The 13,182-nt window shown below is 39.7% G+C and overlaps 3 protein-coding genes across 3 annotated transcripts; 1 reads left to right on the top strand and 2 right to left on the bottom strand.

Moving 5' to 3' along the window:
* Positions 1 to 757: 757 nt before the first annotated feature.
* Positions 758 to 1,468, top strand: JR316_0002249 (uncharacterized protein; the record flags this gene model as incomplete). The annotated part of the gene is made up of 2 exons (XM_047888043.1): positions 758 to 831; positions 1,156 to 1,468. The coding sequence occupies 2 exons, from the start codon at positions 758 to 760 to the stop codon at positions 1,466 to 1,468; spliced, it is 387 nt and encodes a 128-aa protein (XP_047752966.1).
* A 1,985-nt stretch (positions 1,469 to 3,453) lies between these two features.
* Positions 3,454 to 4,452, bottom strand: JR316_0002248 (uncharacterized protein; the record flags this gene model as incomplete). The annotated part of the gene is made up of 1 exon (XM_047888042.1): positions 3,454 to 4,452. One exon carries the CDS (start codon positions 4,450 to 4,452, stop codon positions 3,454 to 3,456), a length of 999 nt encoding a protein of 332 aa, XP_047752965.1.
* Positions 4,453 to 11,780: 7,328 nt separating this feature from the next.
* Positions 11,781 to 13,067, bottom strand: JR316_0002247 (uncharacterized protein; the record flags this gene model as incomplete). Its single annotated transcript, XM_047888041.1, has 1 exon — positions 11,781 to 13,067. One exon carries the CDS (start codon positions 13,065 to 13,067, stop codon positions 11,781 to 11,783), a length of 1,287 nt encoding a protein of 428 aa, XP_047752964.1.
* Positions 13,068 to 13,182: the final 115 nt, after the last annotated feature.

The raw sequence follows: 13,182 nt of genomic DNA, 5'->3' as shown, positions 1-13,182 counted from the left end.
TACTGAAAACCAAGTCATATACTGTACAAAGTGTCAAGAATGAGGCTACGCAAGTGTAACAATAAGCAAGAACAATAAGGCATGTCAATATCGACACGACGACAGATAAGAAATGAATAGGATGAGTAAGAAAGAAGTGTATGACAAAGGTGAATGGTAATACAGATTAGATAAAAGAAGCAAGGATGAGTCAGAAAGCATAGAAGATTGGTAAGACAAAGACAATAAAAGCGCAACAGACAATAGAAAAGATATAAATAAACACAAAAGGATGAGTAAGACAAACCAAAAATAAGTTGGAATGAGTAATCCGCAGCCTGACGCTGAGTAAGACCATTGAATTGATAAAAATAGAGTTGACAGTCCGGCTGTGCAAGGCAGTGTAGAAAGCTGTGCAGTTTGATGGTTGACTGATCCGTCGCATAGCCTTGATGATCCAACGAAGTGACATGATCCGGAATAACATGGCTCCCATGTGACAAGTGTTGATAAGATAAGATGTGTGGATGACTTATGGAAAGAATGACTGCTTGGGTTGAGGGCGTCGTGTGTAGATCCAAAATGAACATCTCATCTCCAATCAGGATTGGGGTATGATAACGTTGTTTCTGAAATTTGGAATGTGGGTCAAAATCAGATGAAAAATCGTAGAGGCTGCGTAGGAACGCGCGGGAAGTTGGGATCACTTGTGATGCAAATTGTAAGAATCTGGCGAGCTTGTCAAATTGATGTTTTGTACATTTCTGTGTCTTTGACCATGTTTGAAGAATGTCAGCAAGATATTGGAGTTTCTCCTATGGGAGCCGTACAGTGGGCAAAAAAACCGTTCGAGTGTTGGTCACGTATGAAAAGATTAATTTATAACTTTGAAATTCAAAATGTTAAAAATATGTGATTATTCACAGGTATACTAGAGGGTATTAGCTAAAGGATGGCACACTGATCATGTGATTTTTCCAAGAATTGACCAAACAGCAGCATACACAATTTGCTAAGTCATTTGAACAGTTTTTTTGCTAGTAATTTAAATGCTATAAACTATGTATTATCACATGACTTTGTTGATATACCAAACAACTATCAATAAAATCATGTGACTACATGTTGAATAGGTATATAATATCTACAACCAACCTCTTTATCCTCCCAATCAAGCATAAAACCCCTCTCTAAAGCAACCATTGCTACTATTGTCTCTCTTCTTACTTCTGGTCACTCCTATGCCTCTATCAAGGCCCAGACTGGAGCTAGTGCTGGTTCTATCACCAAGATTTGCCAAGACTACTGTCCTGAGGCAGTGGTTTCTCATGGAGGATGCCCAAAGAAGCTGACTGATGCCAATATTACCTATACCAAGCGTGGAATTCGAACTGGACAAATCAAGAATGCTATGCAAGCTGCCAAGTCTCTGGCTACTATTAATGGCCAGAATATCAGTCCTCAAACAGTTAGGAATGCACTCAAATAACTGGCATGGTCTTAGTGGCAAAACAAAAGAAGCTTTTGTTATCAAAAAAGCATAGGAGGGCTAGATTGGAGTTTGCAGAAAGGCACTTGGAGTGGACTGTGGATGACTGGGCAAGGGTCAAAATCAACAGATTGGGTTCAGATGGCAGAGATCAGGTGTGGATAGACAAGGAAAACAGACAGGACCCCAGGAGGATCAAGCAAACTGTGAAGTTTGGAGGAGGAAACTTGATGATGTGGGATTGTATGGGATGGGAAGGAATTGGATTTGCCACTAGAATTGATGGGAAGATGGATGCTCAGTTATACACTGAGATCCTAGGTGATGAGCTCCTAAAATCCTTGGAGTGGTATGGCCAACAGGTAGAAGATATCCACTTTCAGCAAGACAATGACCCCAAGCACACCTCAAAATTGGCCAAGAAATGGTTTGAAGAGCAGAATTTTAGGGTCCTCATATGGCCTGCACAATCTCTAGATCTCAACCCCATTGAACATCTATGGGAATACCTCAAAAGAAGACTTAATGAACATGAAGTTCCACCAAAGGGTATCCATGAACTTTGGGAGAGGGTTGAGAAGGAATGGAATGGAATACCCAAGAAAGTGGTGCAGAATTTGATTGCTAGCATGCCTAGAAGGTGTGCAGCAGTGATTAAGGCCAAGGGTGGACATACAAAGTACTAGTAGATATGATTTATTGATACTCAAGTGTTTAGCAAAAAAAATGTTCGAATGACTTAGCAAACTGTATATGCTCCTGTTTGGTCAATTCTTGGAAAAATCACATGATCAGTGTGCCATCCTTTAGCTAATACCCTCTAGTATACCTGTGAATAATCTCATATTTTTAACATTTTTAATTTCAAAGTTATAAATTAATCTTTTCATACGTGACCAACACTCAAACGGTTTTTTTGCCCACTGTACTTCCATGGCGTCGGAGTCAAGTTCTAGCCCTAGAAATTCCATCTTTGTTGCTAGACCTTTGATCTTGGAGGGTTGGAATTTAAGATCTAGTTGTGCGCCCAGAGCCAGGACCCATTCAAGGGCCTTTGTGACCACGTCGGGTGGTGTGTTGGGCGGAAATATTGTAAGGTAGTTGTCAAGATAGTGTTGGATTCTGGCGGGAATGTGGGCCTGGATGATCTAATGGAGGGTTTCGCCAAACAGGTTGAAGATGTAGGGAGCTGATCTGCACCCAAAGCCCAGGACGACATTATGATAAAACTGATTGTCTCAGATAAAGCCAAGAAGGTACCAATCCTCCTTTCTAACAGGGATATGGCAAAAAGCAGATTCTAAGTCTAGCTTAATCATAGAAGAATGTGGCCCAGAAGCTGCAAGATCAGCAATGGCTTTGCTAACCATGTCGTAGTCTATTGTTGCTTCGGAATTGGGGATTCCATCATTGATAGAGGTACCGTCAGGATGGGAAAGATGGTGGATGCGGCAAATTTTAGTGGTGCGCTTGCGAGTGACTGCTCCAACAGGTGAGCAACAAAAATTGGGGAAGGGCGGTTCCTTAAATGGGCCATGCGTGTGGCCATTTGCGACTTGTGTAGCAATGTCTGTAGAAAGAGCTAACGTGATTGAGGGTAGATCGAAGGCGGACTTCAGGTTTTGGCATGATTGAGAGATGCTTTTGTTTCCGGAGAAACCGAGGTTTGCACCATGACGAATGATATGGATTATTGTATCTACAAAGACACGATTGGGGTAGTAATGTAAGTAAAAAGCCCATGCCTCCTCATTTAGTGTGGAAAGGACGCAAGGCTACAGAGTACTGGATTCAGCAGGGGGAGTGTTTGCCCTTGGATCGGTGTTGGGACGGGCAGGTAGTGGTGCAAGATGTGGAAAAACGTCAGAGTAGGGTAATTGAAATGTGGTTATAGGTCCATGACTGTTGTAAAACTGGGGTGGCTCGCCGTTGGTGGGGCAAGGACAAGGCTGTGGCAAGGCTGGAGGCCCTATCCTGCCGGATGCCTAGTTGGTTTTGTCTGAGCCACTTCCCTTCGCATGGATTCTCCCATAGGGGCATGGTGTCTGGGTACAGGTGCCAAGATTGAAGTTTTGGCATACGGTGCTACCATTATCCTTCTTAATTCCAGTGGCTCTTAGGGTGCCTGTCTTATTGCCTGGTGCACAACAATGTCCGAATAGGTGTTGTAGTTGTAACTCCTTATTCGGAAGTCCCCACTTTGTATAATTACCGTGGTCAGCCATGTCTGCACATTGGCGGGCTATGAATGCCATGGTGTATTCCAGGACTGCAGGCCAATCATACTCCGTGGTCAACTTGTGAAAGTGATTTATGAACTTGAAGAAAAAGTGGGACACATTCACGCGTGGAGACGCAGCAAATAGGTGAGCTATGAGAACATCAAAGTAGATTATAAGGGGGGTGAGCAGCGAGTTGACCATCTTGTACTTGTGTGCGGCTTTGTTACTAGCCTCAAACTGCATGGTTGAGGCGTTGAATGTGTAAGCCGGCTCGGCCATTTTTTCACAGTACTTGGAGTCCAGCTTGTGGAGGTCGTATTGTTGAAAGGTGTGGATAATGATTGCGGTGATGTGGGCCGCCTCGATTTCCGGAAAGGTGGAGCGGAGAGACGGAGATGCATCTAGTGTGTTAGGAATAGGCAGAACAAACCCCGTGCTATGCTGTGGTTCCGGAGGTGGCAGCGTGTTTGCTTGGGGCTGAGCCATAGTCCTAGAAGCGGAGAGTAGCTGCACTTGGCTCGCAAGTGCGTTTACTGTTTGGAGGAGCTGGGTAAGCCTTTCTTCCGTGCTACTGGCAGACTCTTGATTGTTGGGCGCAGTCATGTTGGAATATTTGGTTATGGTAAGGTTGTTAAGGTAAGAAGTGATTTCGTTGACCTCAGGTTCCGAGTTGGAGGGGATGGTAGGTTTGCTAGGCTTTGCAAAGCGGCCATTTATGCGGAATTGACTGCTGTTGGGGCCTTTCCTGGGTCCCTTGGGCATGCACTAGCGGGTGGTTGAGTAACCTGTGTTGTGCGAGAGAGGGAGCGTAAAAAATCAAAAAAAACAGTGACGAGTGCTACTGAGAGTAGACGAGAAACGCGGGTAAGGACGACGAATGTCTGAATCCTCACTTTCTAAGCTCTATTTACATAAGTATCTACAGTCCGATGCCACTAGTGGCATGCATACTATATTGTCCATGCTATTCTACGAGAATCAATATACAAACTGAATGAGAGATGAAGGTGTTGTGGGCCACAAGAGGGGATGAGGTTTTATGGAGGCCTGGTAGCCTGGTGGCCGAAGGTTGAGAGGGCTATTGACTTTACATTAACCCCGAGCAACTCTTCACCTTGCTCAATCCAGTTATAGCCTCTAAGGGGTAGGCCCCTCCCTCAGCTTTGTACTATCTATCTACCTACACACACCTAGCATTCTTTTCCTTCACCAATGCAACTCTGCACCTCTAAGGGCCCTCACATCACCCCTCTAGGTCTAGCCTTTCTAGGCTGTTTGTGTCGCCATTTCTAGTGAATTTGCAAGCTGTCTTTCTTGCCTATTGTTTTTGCGTAATAATTTTTGTTAGTAGTGGGTGTTGTTATTGCTCCTTTTGTTTGTTTTATTCCTCTTCTTCTATTTCTCTGTTTAACAGGTCTTCTTTATAGGGTTTCAACCTCTTTGTCCTGGCGTTGTATTTCAGCAATGTCTTTGCGTTTTCTTGTCTTGTAGTTAATTTCTCCAGGCTGTAGTACCTCTCCCCTATGTTGTCCCATAGCAATTGTTGTTTGTGTCTGTATCCTTTGCATTTGAATATGAAGTGTTTAACAGTCTCTGTTGCTCTTGCATTGTCTTGTCTTTTCCAGCATTTGGGGCATTGCTTGCTTTGTTCAATGCTGAATTTGCTGATATGGCCGTTGAGTGGGATATGCCCCAATCTCACCTAGATGAGCACACTCGTCTGTGTTCTATTCAGTTTCTTTATTGCCCTCCTGTAGTTGTTGAAGGGGAATTCTAAGTCTATGTTTTTGAATTTTTTTTTTTGTGTGAGGATTCCCATTTTTCTTTCCAGATTTCTAGGAGTTTGGCATGGTATGCCTGTTTCTTAGCAGATATGCTCTTCTTTATTGGTGTAGTAAGGTATGTTGGGAGTTTGCTGGGTGCTAACTGTTGCCTTCTGTTGCTCATTTTGCCTCTTTGTTTGCTTATTTGTTGCCCAAAACTTCAGAGTGCCCAAAAATCCAGTGAATGGTTATTGTTCCCTATAAGCTTTTGTATGCTTTGTTAATATCCTTGAGTATATGTTAGCCTGACTTAGCTTTGGGTTTTTGGAGGCTCTTTAGCAGTGCTTGGTTGTTGCTAAAGACATTTATGACATTATTGGTGGTAGGCTGTTCACTTTGTATAAGTCTAGAGGCTAGCAGGCTTCCAACTGCTTCCGCATTGTATGTATTGTGCTCCTCTTTTGTGCCCAGGTGTTTTTGCAGTACCTTATTATGTCTGTCCTGTCTTGTTTTCAGTAGTACCGCCACTGTGCCCACCTTTTTGTCATGACCCAATCTGTTTGTGTACACGCATATGTTGACTATGCTGCTTGCTTTGTACTTTATGGACTAATTGTGTGTTGGCGCAATCACTATTTTGTATGGCGGTTAGTAATTGGGCAGGTAAGATATTGGTTTGATCTTCTCAAAGGAGCTTGGTTTTATATCAAAGATTCTTAATAGATTGTTGATTGGGGACTTGTATTAGTTGGGTGGTTGCGTTTTAGCCTTTTCTAGCACCTTGTGCAGTGGGTGGCTCATTAGGAGTATCACTATTTGTATGACGGATCTGTAGTAGGCTTTCAGCAGTGCCAGTTTGAGTGGTAGAACACCTTCATAAGCATCTAATAACTCTGTTGGTATGGTCTTCATTGCCCCAATTATCAAAAGTATGGTCCTTTGTTGTATCATGATTATTCTCTTGAGTATTGTGATCAATCCAATGTTGTTGCAATACACTGGCGGTTTTGTTAGGGAGGTGTACCAAACATTGATTCCATATGTGAGCCTTGGTAAGACCGTGGCAATAAATAGGTGATGCAGGAGATGCCTGTAGTTGGTTTTGCAAGTCTATTGAAATTAGCTACCCACTTTGTTGCCTTGTTGGTTACCCTCTGTAGATGCATTTTCCACTTCAATTGGCAGTCTATTTGAAAACTGAGGCACTTAAAGTTGTTGACTTGCGGCACCAGCTTGCCATTTACTTCCAGTATTGTGGATGGTCCAAAGTTTCTGGATTTTTTGGATCAAGGTGCATCATAGTCTATTTGGCTAGTGCAAACCTTGAGTTGTAACTGTTGCTCCAGGTGAGTGCTCCGTCTACCTTGTAAATTAGTTCACTCAGCTTGTCCATTGTTTTATCTGTGTTGTCTCCTGTTATCAACAGGGTTACATTGTCGACATATCCGATGGTCTCTTCTCCATCCTTGCAATTGACTATTTTGAGTAGGTCAGTATTATAGATGATGTAAAGAAGCATTGACAGAGGGTCTCCCTATTTGATTCTGTTATCTATCTCCATGAGTGCAGATACAAAGTTTTCAAATTTAAGTTTGGTTTTTGATTCTTGAGTAGTTCTCAGATAAAGTTCACATATACTGTTGGTATCCAATGTTTTCTAAGATTGTGAATCAACCTGTCTGTCACTGTGTTGGAAAATGCGCCTTTCACATTAAGGAATAACATTAATGCAATTTTACCCCGCCTCTAAGCCGTTTTTACCTTGTCAACCATGTAGTGCATAGTATTAGTAGTGGTTCTTCTTGGTCTGCTTCTGAAGTGCATATTGGGCAATAGTTAGTATTTTTCAACAAGGTGGCTGATTTGTTCAGCCACTATTTCTATTAAAACTTTGGGCAGTGTGTTAAGGAGAGCTATTGGGTGGTATGCCTTTGGTGTTTTATAGCTGGGTTTTTTAGGCTTCTTCAGCACAATGGTCATTGAGTGTTTCCACATCTCAGGATAGTGTCCCGTTTTGATTATTGCATTATATATTGCATGCAGATGGTTGATTATGATCAGGGCCATTTTTTATAAGACAATGTTGGGTACTTTGTCAATCCCGCAAGCTTTGTATAAGGATAGTTGATTTAGTTGGCATTGGATTTGTTGTCTTGTGATTTGCCTATTGCCTGGGACTGCAGCTAAATATTCAAAGTCTTGCGGTACAGTAGATTCATTGGGTTTCTTTGAGAAGAAGCTCTGAACAAAGATCTTAGCTTCTCATTAGGGGTGCATTGTGCCTAGTAGTGCATAGCATTGATTATGTAGGTAGTGTGTTTGGGGTATAGAGAGATTGACGGCTGATAGGATGGCTGTTTTGTCTCTAGGGCGTAGATAACCAATGGAAGTATGCCGGATGACCCCAAGAAAGAAAGGGAAGACAACCGCCAGCCAAAGCAGGAACATTGGCTTGCCCCCAAAAGGCAGTTTGTAGATGTTTACCAAGTGCAATTGGAGTGCTTTTGTTTGCGTGAGGTGCATAGGTTTTGGATGTATTGGGGGGCAATGTCTTTGGGAAACCTCCAGTATCTTAAGAACAAGTTTGAAGACTATTGTCCTAGTACTTTTACAACAGCTGGGGGAATGCCTGCGAGCAGCAGTTCAGTTGTGCCGCCAATGCAAAAGCTGTGTCCGGTAATCCTTGGATAGCCGTGGCTTTTCCAAATTGCATTGCATCAAAGCATAAAGCAGTGCTTGGTTAGTTGGTGTAGACCAGAGGGGGATAAATACGTGAAAAGAGGGAGGTGTTTAGGTAGTTAACTGGTGCGTAAATGGTTTGTGAGTAGATGCGCGGGATCAAGTCATTTGGTTTGTTGTGTCAGGATGACATTGTTGCTGTGTCTCTTGGTTTTGGTACGAGGTAATGACAATACAAGGGTGTGTAACTTCCGTCTGGAGCGGTGTAACAATTGGCGTGAGGGAGTAGTTAAGGTTGTTGGAAGGTTAGGAGAGGTACTAAAAAGTTCACCTAGGCAGCACTGTCTCCAGAATGCTACTGCTGCGCAAGCTCTAATGGAGGCGTCGAGAGGAAGAGAGAGGTCAAGGCCGTCTATAAGTTGTAAAAGCATGGTGGTGTTAATGGGCGTTCGTGGTAGGCATGTTGAGGATGCTGGTGTGAGATTTTTGACACCATTTAGGACTAGGCGAAGGCGGGGGCCACCATTCCATTGTGCCCCATGCAAGTCATGCCAGCCTTTTATGGCGGTAATCTTGTTCCGGATGGTTGAGAAGGAAGAAGAGCCTGCACCGGATGCTGCAAAGGTGCATAGTACAAACTTGTTTGCTGGGAAGCATTTGTGGTTTGGGACGCCTTCTAGTTCACAGAATGTTTGAAAATGTTGAATAGAGTTAGAGTATTTGTTGAAGGTGGATGAGGTCTAGCTGTGGGCAAGTGCGTTTTGAAGTTGTTAATGGGTTTTCTTGGAGAATTTATGGGCCATGGCAACTTGTCACAGAGGTAACCAATCAAATAACGTAGGCTGGGTAGTATGGTGTGTTTTTTGCTTTGATAAGGTCTTTCTGCGATGGAAGCTATAAGGGTTTGGTCAATTAGGTGGTAAACTTTGGGGTTGTTTGAGAGGAAAGCTTTGATGGTTTGCTGGTACAAGAGAAAAGTCATCAGAAGTAAAGTATGAAGTTTTTTTAAGGGATAGGTAAGAGGCCGGGTTGAAGGTTGAGACAGATGTAAATTCTGAAGAACGCACCGTTGGTAATAGGTTGTGTAGTGTTTGGAAAGAGGTGTGGATACAACGGTGCATGTTTACTTTGGCTTTGTTTGGTATGTGTGCGGATTGTTGAGTGTGCTGTATTTCATTTTGTGCATTGATTTAATTTTAATATTATTGGGTTATTGAGGATTAATATGTATGGATTTACGAAGTGTGGTTATCTATGCTAACATTTGTGAAGAAGATAGTAGAAAGGGTTCAAGTGTGTATGGAAAAGAAAAAAAAATTTGGATCGAGGTAAGTATGGTAAGGAAAATCCACACAAAGGTCCATCTGCAATATTTTGCTTTAAAGGTATGTATAAGGATTTTATCCATAATGAATTAGTGGTAAGAAGGGATGTAATTTATTGTAACACTTTGTTTTGTTCGGGACTGCGTGATTTTCCTCCTTCAATAGCTTGGATGACACCTTGATTGTCAGAGCAAATCAAAAAGTAAGTGTTTGTGTAACCGGAATGGATAGTGTATAATAGGCCTATTTCAATGGCAATGAATTCAGCCCAGCCAATGTTGCATCCGTTCAATTTCCAGTGTGGTTTTAGTTTCTATGATTACCATTTCTTATTAAAAACAAGCCCAATTCCCCAGTCTGTTGATGCATTAACCCAGAATTCTATTGGGCTTAGTGGCGGTGATGGGGTTAAGGATGAGCCACAGAAGTCATGTTGTAAACATTCATTCCACCAGTTAATGTTATTGAGTGTGAGTTTTCCAGGTGTTCATTGGGCATGGATGGATGTGGTATGTGAAAAGGAGGTAACAAAGCGAGATAGGGCAGGAAGGCGTAAACGTCCTTCCGGGATGGCTAATGAGCAGTGTACTAAGATGCCAAAGAGTGATTCTGCTTCTCTAAGCAAGAATTTTTGGTCGTCTTTGGTCCAATTTGCAATTTTTGCTAGGTATTTGGATTTCTTCTCGGATGGTATTTTGATTGTTTTATGTTGTAGGCTCCAGATAAAACCAAGGTATTGAAAGTTTTATGAGAAGGGTTTTGTTTTAGACTGTTTCCAGGGCCAGCCTAAGGGCAAAGTTATTGAGAAGATTGTGTCAAGGGTATAGGATGAGAAAATGTTAGTAGTCATATTGTTGCTTTTGCTAATTGTTTCATTGTTGAGCACCTATGTTAGGCGGAAGAAAACAAAGTTGTCTACCCAGTTACATGCCGTTATCCCTTTTGCACAAAAAATTGCCATAAGTGCATCTGCTGACCGACCAAAAACGCCTTCTGAGCTCACTTCATTGGACTGAAAAAAGTAACCTGAAGGCCCCCAAAAATGAATATTCATGGTAGCCTTCAGGCATGTTAAAAACTATATTTCCATAATGTTTTATCAAAAAAAAAAACTTAAAAATTATTTTGCATTTCTGATCTTTCTGTGTGACAAAAGTTTTTTACTGTCACACAAGAAAAACAATCTGTTGCTAGGGAGAAAATTTTATGCAAACAATAAAACTTTTATATTAGATAGAGGTGTCTGGGGGCTTTTCTCTTGGTTAGGGTTAGGGTTATAAAATTGTCCACAAGAAAATTTGCAGTTTAAAGCCCAAGACAATGTATATTAATGCTTTGTAGCCTTGGCCATATTATTACAAACTATACATTAATGCATATGGTTACATTTATCAAAATTTGGAATATTGACCATGCAATAATCCTATAAGAAACAAGATTTGGAATAATAACCATGCACATAATCCTATAAGATGCCTTGCAGTCTAAAGTCCTAGATACTATATATCAATTATTGACCGAGCAATAATCCTATAAGAAACAAGATTTCGAATAGTAACCATGCACATAATCCTATAAGATGTCTTGCAGTCTGAAATCCTAAATACTATATATCAATACTTTGCAACCTTTGCCACATCACCATAAACTACACATTAATGTGTATGATTGCATCTACTAAGACTATTATTTTATATTATTACTTTTATAAGCAATATTATACTATAAATATAAATATATCAATACAAATTTCTATATATTACAATGTATGGCATTGCCTAGTTGTTGCTTTTACTTATAGGGCTATAAATTTTGTGTTTATATAATATTTTATATGTTGAGTAAAATTATTTTGTGTTCATATAATCTTTTACAAGTTTAACTATAACATTTTAATGGCCACAAAATAATTTTATAGAGTTTAAATTAGTTTATTATATGAGTAAAATGATTTTATGGAGTTTAAATTAGTTTATTATGTGAGTAAAATGATTTTGCGGGTTTAGGGTTTAGGGTTCTACAAGTTATGTATAATATTTTTAATGCCTACAAATCATTATGGAATCCCAAATTAGTTTTATACAAGTTAAATATTTTATGGTATATTCAGAATACGTTTTGAATGCTATAAATTACTTATTTAGCATATAAATTAATTTACACTTGACATCAATACTTTTTTAGTATCATAAATTTATTTATCTAGATTACAAATTGATTTTATACATCACATATATTGTTTTTTTGACCTCTTACAATAATTTTATATTGCCATAACTTTTTTTTTTATAAAAATACAAAGAAACTTAGTAAATTAAATATTTTATAATGTGGACAAATCTTCTTCAATTTGATCCAAAAGCTCAGCTTCATCCCCATCTTCAAAATCTGTAATCACATCATCATTATTATCATGTTCATCTTCATATTCATTGTCATCTTCTAATTCCATTTCAATATCAGCAACCTCATTTGTATATTCTTTATATAGAACACTTTGTGTTGTTTCATATTTTTTAGCTTTTATGATTTCCTCCTTTGTTGGTCCCCATAATGTATTGTTTTCACCTGGTATTCCACGTACAGGAAGTTCCCAGGATAAATACAATCTCAAAAGAAATTGTTTTCTTTGCTTTAATTGGTAGAGCACATTTATATCTTCTGACATTTGACCAATTGCTTTGATAATAACTACCCACTCTTCTCGAAACCATTGAATCATTGACTTTTTTTCCTCAATTAATCTTCTTTCTTCTTCAATACATCTGTTATATTCCAATAATGCTTTTATGCCTTTTCTGACATCCTCTTTTCCAAGCCAATCTGGGATTTCTATAGTTTCATTTTCATCATCATCAAAGCCAATATCTTGCCAAATATTATCATCAACATCTAGCTTAAAAAGTCCTTCCATAATAATAGGCAAAGGTGCTATTGCACCACGTGGTGCTTTTTTTTGTGCAATCATACTTTCAAGTTGAACACAGGCTTTGTTATAATTTCTGACCAAACTTTGAATACCTGGCTCTTTTCGTTTGATTTGTTGATGAACATGTTTTTGTAATTTAGCTTCATTTATGGATGATCGATATGCACGTTCCATATTTTCAAGCTCAAATTTCCGCATTCGTAAGCGATCACGTATACGTTGTTTAAGAGCAAGAGCATTCATTCGCAGTTTTAAAAATTCATTATTAAGCAATTTAGTAAGATTGAGTCTTCCATCCACTGATAGTTTTGCACGTTTATTGCTAATTGCCTTTTTGGTTTTGCTAATTTTCTCCTGTAGCTCTTCCAAATTTTCTTGGATTATATATAGTGTAATATTTTCTTCATATATTCCAGTCTCAATCATTGACTCTAATCTGTTGCACTCCTTTTTATAGGTATCCAAATTTTGAGACAAAAGTAAAATTTCTTCAATTTCTTTATTTGCCCAAGCTTTAGATTGCTTTTTTAGAGGCTTGGTTTGGTAAATAACTTGTTCATTCCATTGTATTGCCAAATAATCCTTTGTATATCCATTTTGCTCCATATTGTTTAGAATTATTTCTGCTTCAAATTTTTTTGCATTCATAGCATTCCATTTGCGCTGAAGCCAAGTCCCCATACTAAGCAAAGATGAGTAATCAAGACTTTTAATCTTGGTATCAATAGTATGGAGACGGGTAAAATATCCAGAAACACGGCATGATGGAATTAATGGTTTAATTAAGCTCCAGAAT

Source organism: Psilocybe cubensis, chromosome 2, assembly GCF_017499595.1.
Source record: "Psilocybe cubensis strain MGC-MH-2018 chromosome 2, whole genome shotgun sequence".
Lineage (NCBI taxonomy): Eukaryota > Fungi > Basidiomycota > Agaricomycetes > Agaricales > Agrocybaceae > Psilocybe > Psilocybe cubensis.
Note: the sequence above shows the minus strand (reverse complement) of the source record. Positions and strands in the feature narration are given on the sequence as shown.